At 53.0% G+C, this 16,415-nt stretch overlaps 1 protein-coding gene across 10 annotated transcripts in view; it reads right to left on the bottom strand.

Moving 5' to 3' along the window:
- SIPA1L3 (signal induced proliferation associated 1 like 3) overlaps positions 1-16,415 on the bottom strand; it is a 255,782-nt gene that overhangs the window by 19,387 nt on the left and 219,980 nt on the right. For 6 of the 10 annotated variants that reach the window (XM_058280160.2, XM_071209240.1, XM_058280158.2 and 3 more), the window contains 3 exons: positions 13,405-13,626; positions 2,917-3,082; positions 1,807-2,059 (listed from right to left, as the gene is read on the bottom strand). In XM_058280160.2, the coding sequence (XP_058136143.1) occupies positions 1,807-2,059; positions 2,917-3,082; positions 13,405-13,626 (641 nt within the window). The remainder of the gene's footprint in view (positions 1-1,806; positions 2,060-2,916; positions 3,083-13,404; positions 13,627-16,415) is intronic. The other 4 variants (XM_058280161.2, XM_071209242.1, XM_058280164.1 and 1 more) reach the window with 1 other exon arrangement.

The following is a 16,415-nucleotide window of genomic DNA, read 5'->3' as shown; positions in this document are numbered from 1 at the left end:
CCGAGATGACCCGAGACTCTGCCTCCTGGAGCCCGCAGTCCAGGGGGAGAGAAGGACCCATTTCCAGACAGTGACAGAGCAGTAAAATGGGCTGTGATGGGGGAAACAGAAGGGGGAGAGACCCAGGGGCTGTAGGGACTCCGAGGAGGGACTGACCCAGCCAGGTGGGGGAAGGAGGGCTTCCTGGAGGATGGGGTGCCCGAGCTAAAACTGAAAGGACAAGGCAGAGGTTGACAGAGGAATTCGCATTTGCGTGTTGCCTAGACTCCGTGCACACCAAGCCGTCCGCCTGGGCGTCTCCCTCCCCACTCACGTGCTATGTGCTGAGCACCTACCACGCACCACACTGGCTCCAGGGGCCACACAGGGTGGGAAAGGGGAGAGGCAGGGTCTCAACCTTCTGTCCCAGGGAAGGAGGCCCAGAGGGAAGCTTAGGAGGCACGAGGGACTGCCCTGGGACGCTGGCCCCCGAGGCAGGGGTGCGCTCCATCTTGCTCACAGCTGAATCTCCCACGTCTAGTGCAGAGCCTGGAAATATCTGCGGAATGAATGCAATGGGAGGGGGCCAGGGTGCTCTGGAGGTGTAAGGCGGGGGGGTATGACCAGCCTGGGGTGGGCAGAGACTGCCAGGGAGAGCAACAGCTTTGAGCCAAACCCTGAGATAAGCAAGAGTTACACAGAGGAGGGCTGGGGGAACAGCATGGCAGGCAGAGGGACCAGCCACGTGGGATGCCCTGAGGAGGGCAAGAGTCTGGAGCACTGGAGGACCTGAAGGAGGGTACCACAAGCCCAAAAACACCAGGGCGAGGAGTGTGGACGCAGACACTAGGGCAGCGGGGAGCCAGGGAGGAACTTTAAGGCAGGGAGACAGACTCCTTACAAGAAGAGGCTCCACGTAGATGATACTGGGGCACAATCCCTCAGCAGAAATTCTTGGGCCAGACATATTTCTGCCTACAAGATTTGTTCAGAGTGGAGAAAGTCAGATGTGCATGGCTGCACGTCACCTAACACCCTCACAGAGGGGACCAACACATCAACAGCCTGCGATGAGGCAGTCTACCATGTGGAGTAAGTAAAGGGATAAGCAGCCGCACAGCCACGCAGCTCGGGTTTTGCTGCCCAGTGAGTATGACCCGAACTTCAGAATCTCCTGTCAGACTTTGAGCCTTTGGCGTGGTGGGTGAGGGACCGCGGAGCCGACCGAAGGCACGGCCAGTGCCAGCCGGCGCGCGGCTTCTGATGGGCGCCGAGTGCACAGCGCCGGGCTCACGGGGATGCTCAGGAAGTAGCTGCTGGGTGAGTACATAAAGGGACAGATGAATCATAGCTGTGTGCCCCTCCCAGGAGTTGGCAGACTTGAGGGGGAGCCAGGTGAGTAAACAAACACTCACAAGGCAACCTGCCTGGCGCTGTCACCGGGGAGTGGGGACAGGGAGTTGGGGGAGCAGCTAACGCAAAGCCCCGATCCGCAGGCCAAGTGTGAGCCCTCCAGTCCACACCTTGAGGGGCCGACTCTTCCTCTCTGATCTCAGGTGACCCCAATCTTTGGGTGCCTCTGACTCCTGAGACCCCCAGTATGTGACCCTCAGGAGGGCTCTTGGCCAGTGCTCCATTACTCCTTGGGTGACCCCTGATACTCAACCATCAGGCCCCTCAGGAGCTCACGGGCACGCGCTCCTTCCCTCAGATGACCCCGACGGTGAAGACCTCCAGCCTCTGACCTCTAGGTGACCCCCGTGCTCGGGTGCCCCCACTTGCCAACCCTGGGGTAACTCCCGCCCTTGCCCCGGGGCCCAGGCTCACATTTCTTCTCTGGAAAGCCGTCGCCGGGGGCCGGGATGGCGCTGGGGCCGCCGCCGGGCGGGGGCGGGGGCGCGGGCTGGTGCTGGCGGCGGGCGGGCAGCGTGCTGGAGGGGAAGGCGCAGGTGCTGGTGAAGAGCACGTCACTGGGCAGGCCTGGCTCCAGGCCAGCGGCGCTGGCGAAGCTGGGCTCCCGGCGCCCGCTGCACAGACTCTCGTCTGACAGCGTCCGCTGCAGGCTCTTCTGTGGGGACTGCTGCCAAGACAGGGGGGGCCCGGGGGGCCGTCAAGGCCTGGCCCATGGTCACGGTCCCCAGAGAGGCTTCTTTCCTTCTGGACACCTGTGGTTCCTCCACACCCTGCGTCTACTTCAGCCCGCTTTGTGGTCAAAGCACCCCCGCTGGCCCCTGGGGATCCCCGTCCCCGCTCTCCAGCTCCAGGTCGGGCAGGAGATCCAGGCCTGTCCTGAGTGACAGCGTAGGGAAGGGGTGTGGCCCAAGCTGGGGGGCAGGAGATCCAGGCCTGTCCTGAGTGACTGCGTAGGGAAGGGGTGTGGCCCAAGCTGGGCGGATGAGAGCTAGTGCTGGGACTTTGGGGAACCGCCAGGGTCAAAGGGCTCTTTCCCTGGCCCCTTGAGAGCCTGAGGGTGGAGCCAACAGGGCTAAGCTGGGATAAGAGGCGAAGAGAAGCAGAGAGTACGGCAGCACCGTGGACGCCTGTTGTTTCGGCTTTCCCTCACCCTTGGATAACAAGAGCCTCAGTCTCCCCTGGTAGCCCCTTCCCCAGGCTCAGTCCCTGTGGCCTGGGCCGGTGGAGGCTGCTCTCACCCCTGGGCTCCCGGTGAAGGGCCTGAGACCCAGGTGTGGCCACTGAGAGCCTCCCTCTCCAGTCTCTGCTGAAGCCCTGCAGCCTTGCCGAAGCTGGTTTATACCACGCGCCAACGCTGGCTAACGTGGAACCCGTACTCCATGCTGGCAGATGCCGCAGGCTGAGGACGTGGATTAGGAAGGGGCTGGAGTGAGGGCAGGAGGCTCTGCCGGCCCGGACCCTCCCGAGGGCCACACGGCCTGTTCTGTCGGGGGAGGAGGAGGGGTGGGGACAGCCGCTACGTACTCCGGAGTCCCTCTCCTGCTCTGGCCCCAGATTGTCCATGATGATGAGTTTCTTGAGGTCGTCCTCGATGGTGGATTTGTAGTTCTTCCGTGGGGAACGGAGGTCTCGGAGGGACGCCCTCAACCGTGGCTGCCCGAAGACGTTTTTTGTGCTGTTGTCCACCTGCCTGGAACGAGAGGGCTGGAGGTCAGAGGGGCCTTGGGGAGGCTTGAGCCACTGCTCAAACCTGTCCTGGTCCAAGAAGGCTGCCCGCCACTGGGTGAACGACCACGGCCTTCTGCACTGCACTTGGTGAAGGCTGTGACAGAAGAGGGCTTTCCCTTCTTCCCTTCACTCATTCCACAAAAATTTACTGGGAACCCAGTCTGTGCCACGTCTGTGCTAGGCACTGTGGATACGGCAGCGAACAAGGAATCTAGCGGGGGAGACTGACAAGGAACAAACAAACAGAAAGAGACCATGTAATGTGAGGTAGAGAGAAGCGGAGTAGTGTTTTGAAGGAAAATAAAACGAGGTAAAGGGCTAGAGCTTGACAGGGACCAGAGGTGGCTTTTGTGAGGAAGTGGTATTTGATGGTAGCCTGACGAAGGAAGGGAGGATCCCTATGGTGGAAGAGCACACCAGGCAGAGGGCAAGTGTGGAGGCTGGGAGGTGGGAGGCGAGGGTGAGGCGCAGTGAAGAGGCCTGTGGGGTGGAATGGGGAGCGAGTGGTGGGCACCCAAGTCTGGGAGGGGATGGGGACAAATCCTGTGGGAATTTGTGAGCCACAGATGGGGGACCTCTGAGGGCCCTGAGCTGGCAATTGTTCAGGGTGGCCCAGACCAGTGGGCTTCCAGCCACAGAGAAGGGATGGCATCTCACAGAGCAAGAGCCACCCAGATGGGACCTGCCCCTCTGGACAAGCACTGGCCCACAGGCAGCTAGCTCTGGCCTGAGTCTCCAGGGCCAGACATCAAACCTCCCTAGCCTCAGTTTCCTCACTGGTCACATGCAGCAAGAGAGCTCCTCTTCCTCCCACTGCCTTCTGGAGTTCTCTGTGGCCTCACGGCCATCCATGCACAGCCTGGGGTTTAAAGAGGAAGCTCTGGAGGTGAACTGGTCCGAACTTCCCGGCTCTGCTCCTTCTAGCTGTGGGACCCTGGGCAAGTCCTGCCACCTCTCTGATCCTCGAGTGGCTCACACCGACCTCACGCCCTTGTTGTAAGTCTCTGCTGCAAAGCCCTGCCTGGACCATGCAGGCCACCACCCCCGGGGCTTCTGTGGCCACCAAGCCAGGGCCAGGCGCATCCCCTTGTTTTCTTATTCTGGCCCAGCTTTTGGGTTCAGGCCTTACTTCCCAGGTAAAAGTTGAAGTCCTACCAAGCCTACCGGGGAGAAGGATGACGGTTAATGGGAGCCCAGCCCTCCCCCAGCACTAGACACTGCTCTAAGGGCTCCACATAAGCTACCTCGTAAAAGCGGCATGGAGAGGAGGAGAAACTATACAACACTGGCTAAAACCTGCTTTATCCTGGGCCTGCCTTGAAGCCAGTCATTCTCTGATCACGACCCTTTGCATTTTCCTACACAGCACCCACGGCAGCCTGAACCTGTCTTCTCTGGGTATCTTTTTATTGTATGGCCACCCACCAGATAAACCCCACAAGAGCGAGGCCTGTGTCTCCCTGGGGACAATGTGAACACATTTAATCCACACCACAGACAACGGAATTAAGTACCACTAGCATCCCATTTCACAGATGAGGTAATTAAGGCATAGAGGAGTTGAAGCTCCTTGTCCAAGGCCACCAGGCTGCGGAGCCTATAGGTGTCACTACTGTGCTTGACTGCTTTGTTTATATCAGAGACAGCGTGAAAAAAAGATGCAGGGCATATGTAGCATAGTCACATAAAAGCAGATGCTCCTGTATGCAGAAATTATTAATGATGACTATCTCAGGGAAGGAGGATTCTTATTAGCGGGTGGGAAAAGGGGACTTTTATTTTTCATCTGATATTCTTCCTCTTGGAATTTATTTTACGGTAATTATGTGCTATAACAATAACAAAAGTAGTTTTAAAAGAAGCGGGCAACTGGACTTCATCATTTTGTAACTCAAGAAAGAAAAGGAGTCTTTGAACCTGGAGAATAAGATGTCTTTTGCTCCCACGGGTTTTTAAGTCTGCATTTTCTTTTATTCTTTCTCAGCTTCCAGCCCTGGGATTTTAACAAAGAAAGAGGGTGGGGAAAAAAAAAAGGGTGGCAAGGTTTTTCTTGTAAGGTCATATTCCTCTCCAAATTAGAATTCCAGGTCTAGGGTAGTTCTGGTCCGTGGCTGACAGGGAAGTACGTACAATGGGCAAATTAAAAGCTTAGATCCAAAAGAGAGAAAAAGAAGCAAAGAAAGAGAGAGAGAGAGGTGCATATTCCCAAATGTTTCTCCCATGGAAGCGGGAAGGGGTGGGAAGAACTCAACACGATTCCTTCCAGGATTCTGGAAGGGGCCTCACACCCGGCCTCCCGTTTCCCTTTTGATTGTGGCATTTCCCAGAATCCCCGGCACAGGCGTGTGCGTGAGTCAGCGTGGGGCACGGCGGGGGGAGCGGCCCCCTGGCAGCCCCCTGGTGAGGAAGCAGGCCAGGCTGCCAGGCAAGAAAGGGGCATTGTTCACCAGGCTCCCCTCCACCAGGCATGAGAAAGGACGTGAAAAACGTTAAAATGTGCACTCTCTCCACCCTAGCAGTTCTCCTTCTAGAAGCGTGTTCCTTCAGAAAGGCCAGCCAGAGCCCAGGGTGCCATGTATACAAAGATGCTTCCTGGGGTTGCGTCTGTGGAAGAATCACAGGAGCCGCCGGCAGGGGAGGTTCAAGGCAGACAGCACACCACAGAACCCCACAAGGCTGCTGAAGAGCGGTGTGGCGAGCTGCACGACCTGGAAAGAGGTTCTGCAGGATATGCCACGTGGAAAGGAAGTGATATGCGTGTTGGGAGACCATTTTTATGAAACAAATCTCCCACTAGGCTTAGCTTGGTATATTGGAGTTCATCAAACTCTCACTTCCAAGGGTGGACTATAGAGGAATTTACTTTCCACTAACGTTCCTCATCAAAGTCCGGGAGGCCCTAGATAATCTTCCCTGTCCCCTCCCTGCCTTCATCCCCTCCCACTCTCTTCCTGCTGCATGGGGGCTTCTTTGATGTTCCTTTACGACTTCAGGCACGCTCTTGCCTCAGGGCCCTTGCAATGGCTGATCCCTGTCTGGAGTACCCTTCCCAGCGCTCCCCATGGCTCGAAGCTTCTCATCCTTGTGGCTCAGCGCCAATGCCCCTCTCCCAGAGAGGCCTCCTCTGACTACCCACCCTACTGGGGTTCCCTCAGCTCAGATGCTCCCTCTCATATAACCCAGTGCTGCATCTTCACTGCACGCATCTCACTAGGGCTTGTCTTGCCCCCCACTAAAGCATGAGGCTGGAACCCCACTTGTGGTCTGCATTCTGCATTCAGGGTTGGGACAGAGCCAGCCACACTGTGGGTGCTCAAAAGCCGTTGTCAGACGTGCAGCACTCAGAAGCTGGCTGGTCTTTTCTTTCTTTTACAAGTAGCTTAAGTGACTTTGGTAGAACAGAAAAACATATTGTGATACCTGCCGCCCTCCCCCCCCCCAAAAAAAAGTTAAACCAAAAGAATACAAGAATTCCTCCCTTGTCTGTTTTATTTGTGCTCATTTGATAAAATAATCTTCCCAGCTCCCAGGACCCCTGGTATTCAAATGGGGTATTCCGATGGGAAGTCTAGATCACCAGAACAAACTGTGCTAGAATCTTCTCTCCCGACCCTCAAATCTGCCATCTGTCTCATCTACAGCAGGCTCCATGCCCTGACACTATTAGAGAGCTGTGTGGACACATCTTATGGGGGAAAGCACAGAGAAAATCAGTTTGAGGAGCCAAATTGATCATTTTTACTCTTATTCTCTTTCTTCTGGAAGAATATTCCAATGGATTCTTTAACTTGTAAATTCTATGCAACAATTTAAAATGGCATCTCTTCCAGGTTAGAAAACAACAACAACCTGGACTTGCACATCTCTAATTTTTCTTTATTCCTTTAAAAAAGTTTTCATAATTGTTAAAACCCAACAACCTTTGTGGATAAAATGGACTGCTCAATGGCAGTTAAAAAGAAAGAGCTTTCCATGTATTAACATGGAACCGTTGCCAAGATGCCTGAAGAGTAAAAAGCAAGTGAAAAGGCAGAGGAGGTGACCATGCCAATACAAAGGGGGCGAGGGAAACACATAATTACACGTGCTTGGTCATGGACAGAACATTTCCGGAAGGAAGCAGAAGAAATGAAACAATGGTTGTCTCTGGGGAGGGGAGCCGGGTGGCTTGGAGCCAGGGAAAGAGATGCTTTTTCACTGCAAACCCTTGTGTACAATTTTCGTTTCTAACCTGTACATGTTTTCACCTGACTGAAGCCTAAAAGAAGAAAACATTAAGACGTACCCTTTATTCCAGGTTTTGATACAAGGCACTGGATGTGATTTCTGATTTGCTCATGTTCCCTGAGCTGGGATTTTGCCATCTTGTGGAATAAGCCACTTATATTAAAAAAGAAAAGACAGAAAAATTACAAAGAAGGCTCTGCACTTAGGACCCGGCCAACAGCAACTTCCTCTTCCTGTGAAGGATGTGCCAGAAGCAGAGGGTGACTATGGCTTGAACTTGGCTGGGCCTGATCCCAGCTAACTTGGCGCTCTGGCCTCCAACTGGGCTGCTCCTTTGGGACTGTGCTCATTATACCAATTAGTACTGCTTGGCCTGGCTGAGCCGGGGGTTCTGCCAGCATGGCTGGTGAGGATAGTGCTGGGTCTGCACCCAGGTGGCAGGCGGATTTTCCAGCGCCGAGAATGCCTGACCCTGGAAACATGGCTGGGAGAGGCCAGTGGGGAGGTTGTTGGGGAGGTGCCGTCCCCCACTCCTTCCTCAGCTGCACCGAGCTGGACCCAGGGGCCCCTGCACCAGAGGAAGACAGGAGCCTGAATGCCAGGTGTCAACCACTAGATGCCAGTGCCTGCCAGCCTAAGAGCTAAGCACTGAGCGCGGCAGGATGCTGAGCACGTGCCACTTGCTGATGCGCTTACTGAACTCTCATGCCGCCTTGGGGATGCAGGCTCCCCAGTCTTCCCCCTTTGTGGCTGGAGAAACAGAGCCATGGTGAGTGGAGGACACTTGAGCAAGGCCACACAGCCACCAAGCAAGCAAGGGAACCTGTATCTGCCTGATGCTCTGAGCCACCCCTTGACCGGCTCTTGATGGAGGTAGCGTTCAACAGGCACGAATCTAAGAGCAGCTACTGGTGATATGCCATCCCCCCACCCCTCTGTGGCAGTGCGTCTCATGGCGACTGTGAGAGGCAGGTTCCAACATCATCCTCAGTCTACTGGTGAACCGATGCTCTGAGAAGTTTCGACACAGTAACAGTGGAGCAGGAGGTGAGCCGAGGCAGTCTGGCTGCGGGACTGTGCTCGGAACTGCAGCGGGAGTGACAGCAGCAGTGAAGACGTGCTCACCTCCTGAGCACTATTCCTCTCCCAGGTGTGCGCTGCCCATCTCATACGCTATTGCACCTCATCTGCTCTGTGACCCCACCTGAGGCAGTGGCTCGCCCCTCTTTACAGATGAGGTGGCTCAGGCCCTGCGTCCTTGAGCATGACCCAGGGACGTGCCCTCCAAGCCACCACTCCACACTTAAGGTGAAGACAGAGGCTGTTCCCAAGGGGCTAGCTCCTCACCTGGGCCTGGGGCCCCGTGGACAGGGGACGGCAGGGCCAGACACATGGACCTCGTGACAACTCTGGGGTGCTGCCGGCCATGGAACATTCAGCCATAAGTGGCATCGGTGTGGGCTGTTCTCTGAGGAGCAGAGGCCATGCTTGGCTGCCCCAGCCTTGCGAGGCTCCTCTGGGTGGCCCAGGGCCAGCACAAGCCCTTCTGTCAGGTTGAGACTTGCTGGGGAGGGGGAGGGTGTCTGAGGGGGCAGAGCTGGAGACTGCTGGTCCAGTCTGCTCCACTGGGCCCCAGCAGGACCTTCGCTGTCAGCCCTGAAACCTGCCTGCCCCGTCGTACCTTCACTGGCTAACCTCTACGCAGTGCAAACTCGATGCTGGGGTCCTCAAGGGGAGGAACTCAGTAAATCCTCGCAACAACCCTGGGAGGTAGGAACGACTGTCTCCCTAGTTTAAAGAGGAGGAAACTGAGGCATGTCAGGGCTGAGGAGGAGATAAGCAGTGGAAGAGGGATTCCAATCCCTGGCTGCTCTGCTCCTCCCGGGGCCGGGAGAAGGCAGGCCAATGATCGAAGAGTCCTGGGAAAAAGTGGGCAAAACGGGCCTGCCTGGCCCTCTCCTGGAGGCAACGGCAGCCAGGGCCTGCAGTCAAATGGCTGAGCCTGAGGGTCCTTCGCTGGCACATGCTATATAGATTCTCCATCCCAAACAGCTCACTTCCTTTTTGTTCAACAAATAGAGCATGGACCCAAATATAAGTAGAGACTGTTTCTCTCAAGAAATGATTCCTGAGAAAATGAGAGACTGCCATGGATGTGAGTCTGTTCAGAGGCTCTCACGTGATGCGATGCTATCTCCATTACCTCACTGGCTTTGAATCCCGGCTCTGCCACTTCTAGCTGGGTGACCCTGGGCAAGGTACTGCACCTAACTGTGCCTCAGTTTCCCTATCTGGAAACATAAGAACAGGATCTCTCTCATGAGGTTGCTTTGAGAATCAAATGGGACCAGGTCTGTGCAGCCTAGCGCAGCTCCTTGTTTTGTCGTGGCCAGCGCCAATCCTCTGTGGGAATGCATGATCTCAGTCAGTGCTAGTTTGGGATACTGCAGAGGTATCCTGATCAGAATCAATGGAAAAAGAAATTGAACAGCTCTGGTCATTGTTCCTGGGGCAATGAGCTCATAAAAGGTGATGATCTTGTGGGGACAGAATACAGGCAGTGATTGAACTGTACCTAACCGACTGAATGTGGGCAAGTGGGAAACTTTCTGCACCTTACCTTTTCTCTTCTGGAAAATGGGATGCAAAATACCTACACTTCATTGTCCTGTAGGGAAGGTTAAGTAAGTTAGTGTATGTAAAGGGCTCATGACAGGGTTTGGAGTGCAGATACCAATAAATGTAGCTAAGTTAGTCAGGAAAATGAGTTCTTATGCCTTGGGATAAAGTTTCAGTCCAGCATCAGGTACAAGTAAAAAATAAAACCAAGTTTTATCTTAATTTAGGTGGAAGTGAAGAGATGTTTTCTGCAAAACTGGGGTAGGTGACAAAAGTGCCTCTACCTATCATAAAGTCACTATATCTAAATGTGCAGAGTTTGAATAAAAGTGCTTCATGAAATGAGCAATTGCATGTGTGGACAAAGCAATAACTCTAAACTACTGTACTGCTTTATGTGTGTGATTTTAAAAACGTGTCTGCCATTAAATTAATATACAGAACCATGAAATAATTTCATTTGTGTTCCCAAAGAGCTTACATATTTAGTTTACCTGCCTTTACACACACATACACATATGTAGAAACCCTTCTCTTTTTGGATCTTATCTTTGGGATCAAGGGGTGCTGTCATCTGGTCAGGGCTGTCACATTTGTCAGGTTGTGGTATTTTCGGAGCACCTGCTATGTGCCAGGACCTGGCCTTTGCGGGGGTCCTGCTGGTCCTGCTCATTCAGTGCTCTCAGTCCAGTGGGGGTGACAGAGAGGAAGCAAACTGCTAAGGACATGACGGGCTGATGTGCCCCAGGATAGATGCTGTGGAAGGGAAGAGGCACTGGGGCTGGCAGCAGGGAGGAGGTGAGCCTGGTGTCACGGCTGGGAGGACTTCTCCGAGGAAGGCAGGTCTCTGTCGAGGCTGGAGGGGTGGAGAGGAGTGAGTGTGTGTGTGGCAGGGTTCCAGGCAGAGGGAACAGCATGCATGCAGGAAGGATGACGGCCAGAGGATGGGAGATGGGCATGACAGGGGTCAGCAGGACGTGACCATTCAGCCGCACTGAAGAGCGGGATCCTTACAGTGCCTACTTCTTGGGGTTGCTGAGAGGATCCATGGCTCCTATGTTCACTGACAGAGCACCCCCTGTGTGCCAGCGGGCACCGTTTGTGACCAAGACAGAGAGACCTCTGCCCCTGTGGCATCTGCCTTGGAAATGGACAGTGAAACAGGGTAAAATGACACAGAATGACAGCACGGGCTGCATAAGGCTGCAAAAGGCCTGTATGAGGAGGGAGTGTTTGACTGAGCTCTTGTGGAGCCAGCTACGAGAAGATCTGGACAGAGAGTGTTCCAGGCAGGGGAAAGAGCCAGTGCAAAGACCCTGAGGTGGGCCTGGCCGCGGCATGTCTGAGGAGTGGCAAGAGGCCAGGTGGCTGGAGCAGAGAGAGTGAAGGGGAGAATGGAAGGAGAGGAGGACAGAGAGAGATGGGGGGCAGGTTGTACAATGTCTGGATGGGAGTTTCAGTAAAGCACATGGCGCAGCAGTGCATGGTCAACGTGTGCCGTTATTAATCCTGGGAGTAGGGGTTGCAGCGGGAGGTTTTAAAGTGGGGGAGCAGCATGATCGGCATCTAGTTCTAGAAGTCCCCCCTGGCTGTCAGCAAGGCTGTGAACTGGCTTCTCAGCATGAGCTCAGCACACTGCCAGCCGACATCTCTGGAGACTCCATTTCTGTCTTCTGACATCCCCTTCCCTCCGAGCTCTGTGCCATCCATAAATTGGAAGGGCCTGTTCTCACTGCTTTATCCAGGTCATGAAAGGAGATGCTATAACGAACAAGGCATCAGAGGGCAGAGAGCCCAGACAACAGAGCAGGGGCCTCGGACCTGGCTTCCTGGGCTCAGATCCAAGCTCAATCCCTGACCAGGGGGCCTCAGGCCCCTCATCTGTAAAATGGGGAAAACAGCAGGTCCCCCTCATGGCGCTGTAGTGAGGGTTCACTGAACTTGGAACTGTGAAAAGAACTGAGCCTGGTGGAGGGTAAGCACTCAGCAAATGGTGTCCTATCTTTAAGAAAACAACAAAACCTTTTCACAACTACATACTTTTTTCCTTCTTTCTCTTTTGTTTTATAGTAAAACTGCTCGAATCAGCTGCTCACACCTGCTGCCCCCAGTTCCCGTCCACCATCTCTCCTGGACCCTCACAAGGGACCTCCCCAAGGCCCTGTCCTCTGCTCAGTTCTCAGCTCATTCAACGTGACACGTGACTCTCCTGGGCTCCGCCACCTCCAGGCGGCTCCTCCTCAAATTCTCCAAACACTGGGAGGCCCCAGGGCTCAGTCCTGAACCTCCCTCCTCCTCTCTGTTCTCCCACAGTTGGTGAACTCTTCCAGCCTCACGGCTTTACGCTGATAATGTCCAATTTCTCCCCCCAGCCTGCCTTCTCCCCTGACGTCTGTGCTTGGACATCTACTGTGCATCTCAAAATGCAACACAGCCAACACTGAGCTCCTGATCTGACCCCCGAGCCCACTCCTTACTCAGTCCCATCTTGGATCAAGGCAAATCTACCCTTCAGGTGACAAGACCTGGGGTCATCTTCAACCTCTCTAACACAGACAATCCACCAGCAACTCCTGTCTGCTCCAATTTCAGAACATCTACTCAGCGCCCACCCACTTCTCCCTACTCCACGGCCTGCGCCCGGGTCAGCCCCTCGCCCCCCGCCGGGACCTCACTGCTCTCCTGCTCCTCGCCACAGGGACTGCTCACAGCCAGTTTAGATCACGCCCCCCTCTGCTCCACGCCCTCCCAAGCTCCGTCTCCCTTAAATTGAAAGCAAAGCCTGGATTTATGAGACTGAAAGTAGATCAGAGGGAGGGGGCACCGGGGAGTGACTGCTTAATGGGGACTACAGCGTCTGTTTTGGGGAATGAAAAAGTTTTGGTAATGGACGGTGGTGATGGTAGCACAAAGTTGAAATTAATGCACTGAGTTGTATGTTTAAAAATGGTTAAAAGGGTAAATGTTATGGCATACATATTAGCACACGCTTGCACATAAACACTATAAATATATCTAAAAAGCCAAAGCATATCCATGCGGCCCACAAGATCTACATGTTTGGTCCCATCGTCCCTCTGACCTTGTGCTGTTCCACCCAGACTGGCCTTCCTCCCACGGGCCAGCGGGGTCCTGCCTCAGGGTCTTTACAGTTGATAATCCCCTGCCTGGAGTGTTCTTCACGCAGACACCACAGAGCTCACCACCACCATGTGATCTACATGAGGCTTTCCTTAGTTACCTCACTTATTGTATTTATGGTTGGTTCCCCAACCAGAATGGCAGCTACCTGAGGGCAAGGAAATCTGTCTGTCTTGGTCACAGCTGGATCCCAGAGTCATACGGTGAGCGAGTGAATGAGGTACCGCCCTCTGCCCTGGCCCAGCAACGCCCAGGTTTGGCTCAGGTGGGTGCCTCACTGGGTGCCCAGGCACTTACTTCTTTGAGTCGGTGAAGGGAAGTGGCCGTGGCGGCGGCTCATCGGCTCTCTTCCACCCTGTTTGGTGCTTACTGCGAACGGGCTGCTTGGAGAAGAAAGACTTGGGGACGGAGGCAGAGAGTTGGAAGGGGTTGGACTGGGCCAGCTGAGAGGGCCGAGGAGTCTCTGCATTGGCAGTTTTGTAAACCTGAGTGGGGTAGCCAGCCCTTGAGCCCATGTCACTGCAAGGCAAAAAGAAAGAAAGAAAAAATGAAATCATCCACATTTGGTAAACCTGATCTATTTCTCTTGGGAAACAAAAAAATCTCATTTATACAAGTGACACACGAATACATTTTTGCTGTGAAAAATTCCAACAATACAAAAGCCTAATGTGGAGAAAAGGTAAAGTTGCTTGCCTTGCACAGCTCCCAATCCCATCCTGGAAATGCCCTTCTAGGTCATTCAGAACCTCTGTGGGAATCTAAAAAAGTCACACTCAGTGGGTGGATGCACCCCTGGAATTCCCCTACTCCAGGATTCACTACCCAGCTGAAGGTAGGGTCCCATCCAACATTCCCTAGAGGTGACCATGGTTTACAGTTCGCTCTATTTCCTTTTTTTTTTTTAAAGATTTATTTTATTTTATTTATTTTTTTAAAGATTTATTTCTCTCCCCTTCCCCCCTCCCCCGTTGTCTGCTCTCTGTGTCCATTTGCTGTGTGTTTTTCTGTGACCGCTTCTATAATTATCAGTGGCACCAGGAATCTGTGTTTCTTTTTGTTGCGTCATCTTGTTGTGTCAGCTCTCTGTGTGTGCGGCGCCATTCTTGGGCAGGCTGCACTTTTTCAACGCTGGGTGGCTCTCCTTAACGGGGTGTACTCCTTGCACGTGGGGCTCCCCTATTGGGGGGACACCCCTGTGTGGCACAGCACTCCTTGAGTGCATCAGCATTGTCCATGGACCAGTTCCACACGGGTCAAGGAGGCCCTGGGTTTGAACCACGGATCTCCCATGTGGTAGGCGGACACCCTATCCACTGGGCCAAGTCCACTTCCCTAAAGATTTATTTTATTTATCACCCCCCCGCCACTGCTTGCACTTGCTGTCTTGCTGTCTGTGTCCACTGGCTGTGCATTCTTCTGTGTCTGCTAGTCTTCGCTTTTCAACTTCTCTTTAGGAGGTACCAGGAACTGATCCTGGGACCTTATGACATGGGAGAGAGGCACTCAATTGCTTCAGCCACCTTAGCTCCCTGGTTTCCTGATTTGTTGTGTCTCTTAAAGTCTCTCCTCAGTGTCTCTTTCTTGTTGCATCAGCTCGCTGCATGGGCCAGTTTGCCTTCACCAGGATGCCCCAGGAACTGAACCTCTATATAGTGGATGGGGGTCCAATCGCTTGAGCCACTTTTGCTTCCCTCTATTTCCTTCTTAATAACTATCTATGCATTAGAAACCTACACGTGAATACAATCAGAGACACAGGACTTTTTTTAGGGGAGGATGGGAGATTAAGTTTATTTTTTTAAATTAAAGATTTATTTATTCCCCGCCTGCTGCCTGCTCTTTGTGTCCATTCTCTGTGTGTTCCTCTGTGTCTGCTTGTATTCTCATCAGGCGGCACTGGGGATCTGTGTCTCTTTTTGTTGCGTCATCTTGCTGTGCCAGCTCTCCACGTGTATGGCACCACTCCTGCGTGGGCTGCAGTTTTGCGCGGGGTGGCTCTCCTTGCGCAGGGGCCACTCCTTGCAGAGGGGGCACCCTTACGTGGGGGTATCCCTGCGTGGCACGAATTCCTTACGCGCAGCAGCACTGCACATGGGCCAGCTCACCGCACAAGCCAGGAGGCCCTGGGTGTTGAATCCTTGGACCTCCTATATGGTAGGCGGGCACTCTATCTGTTGAGCCACATCCACTTCCCAAGGAGGATTAAGTTTTTACATAATGAGGATCACACTAATAATACATGGTTCCATAACTTGTGATTTTAACAAATCTTGTCTTGCCATGTGGCTTCTTCATCAAATATTTTTCAGGCACGAAGTATATGTTAAACACCATTCCATCTAATCTGACCTAAAACAAGAGCATAATATTCCAAGTGCTGGATTCTTGTTGAACTGATGCCACAATAAACTTAGTTTATTAAGGGACATCAACTTAAGGGATATAACTGCTTATCCTGCTGAGGCATATCAACTTTGTAAAGCTTTACATAAAATTCCACTTCCCTTTCAATTAAGAGGTATTCATTGAGAAAAATAATGCCCTTGGAGTATAAATTAAATCCATTTTGGAAGTCAATTAATTTAGCAAAATTAAGGGGTAGGCCTTTTGACTGCATGGCCAAATGAGGAGTTTGGAAAATCTTTTCTCCCAAAAGAAAAATCCATCCATTTCAGTACTTTGGAAATTGACCAAAGGCAAACAACCATCTGATAAGCATTTATGCTAAAAATTTGCTGAACTTCCAGTAAGATCATAGGAATCTGTGGCATTTCGACCTGGGGCTGCTCACACCCCCCTTCCAGCTCAGTGAACAAGGAAGTTCTGCCAGATCAGGGCAGGTTATAAGGACCAGTATCTTCTCTGCTAAAATAAAGGGGCCTCAATTGATTGGAGCAGAGGGTGATGCCCATGCCCAACAGCTTTGTTAGTGGAAGTGACAGTCTGGGAGGCAGGTGAGAAGGGAGGAACAACAGCTCTACTAGCCTGAGGTTGCAGTTGTGGCTGGGGCAAGCATGTTCATGCCCAACGAACACCAGAGAGGGCCCAAGCCAGGCACACACTCTTGGCTCACCCTGAGGCTATGTGCACAGGAAACTCAAAATGGCCCAGTGTAAAAGTCTGAATGAGTTTCCTTAGCCATATACAGATCCATCAGTAGAGGATGGAAGTCTTAATGGTTCAAGGTGGTTGAGCACAGCCTCTGTCCAATCACTGGCTGATGACTAATCTACACAGATAGGAGTGACCCCTTCAGAAACCAGTCTTAAAAATAACAACAATATGAACAACAATGAAAAAACTGA

Source organism: Dasypus novemcinctus, chromosome 18, assembly GCF_030445035.2.
Source record: "Dasypus novemcinctus isolate mDasNov1 chromosome 18, mDasNov1.1.hap2, whole genome shotgun sequence".
Taxonomy (NCBI): Eukaryota; Metazoa; Chordata; class Mammalia; order Cingulata; family Dasypodidae; genus Dasypus; species Dasypus novemcinctus.
The sequence above is the reverse complement of the archived record's forward strand: the minus strand, read 5'-3'. Positions and strand labels throughout refer to the sequence as shown.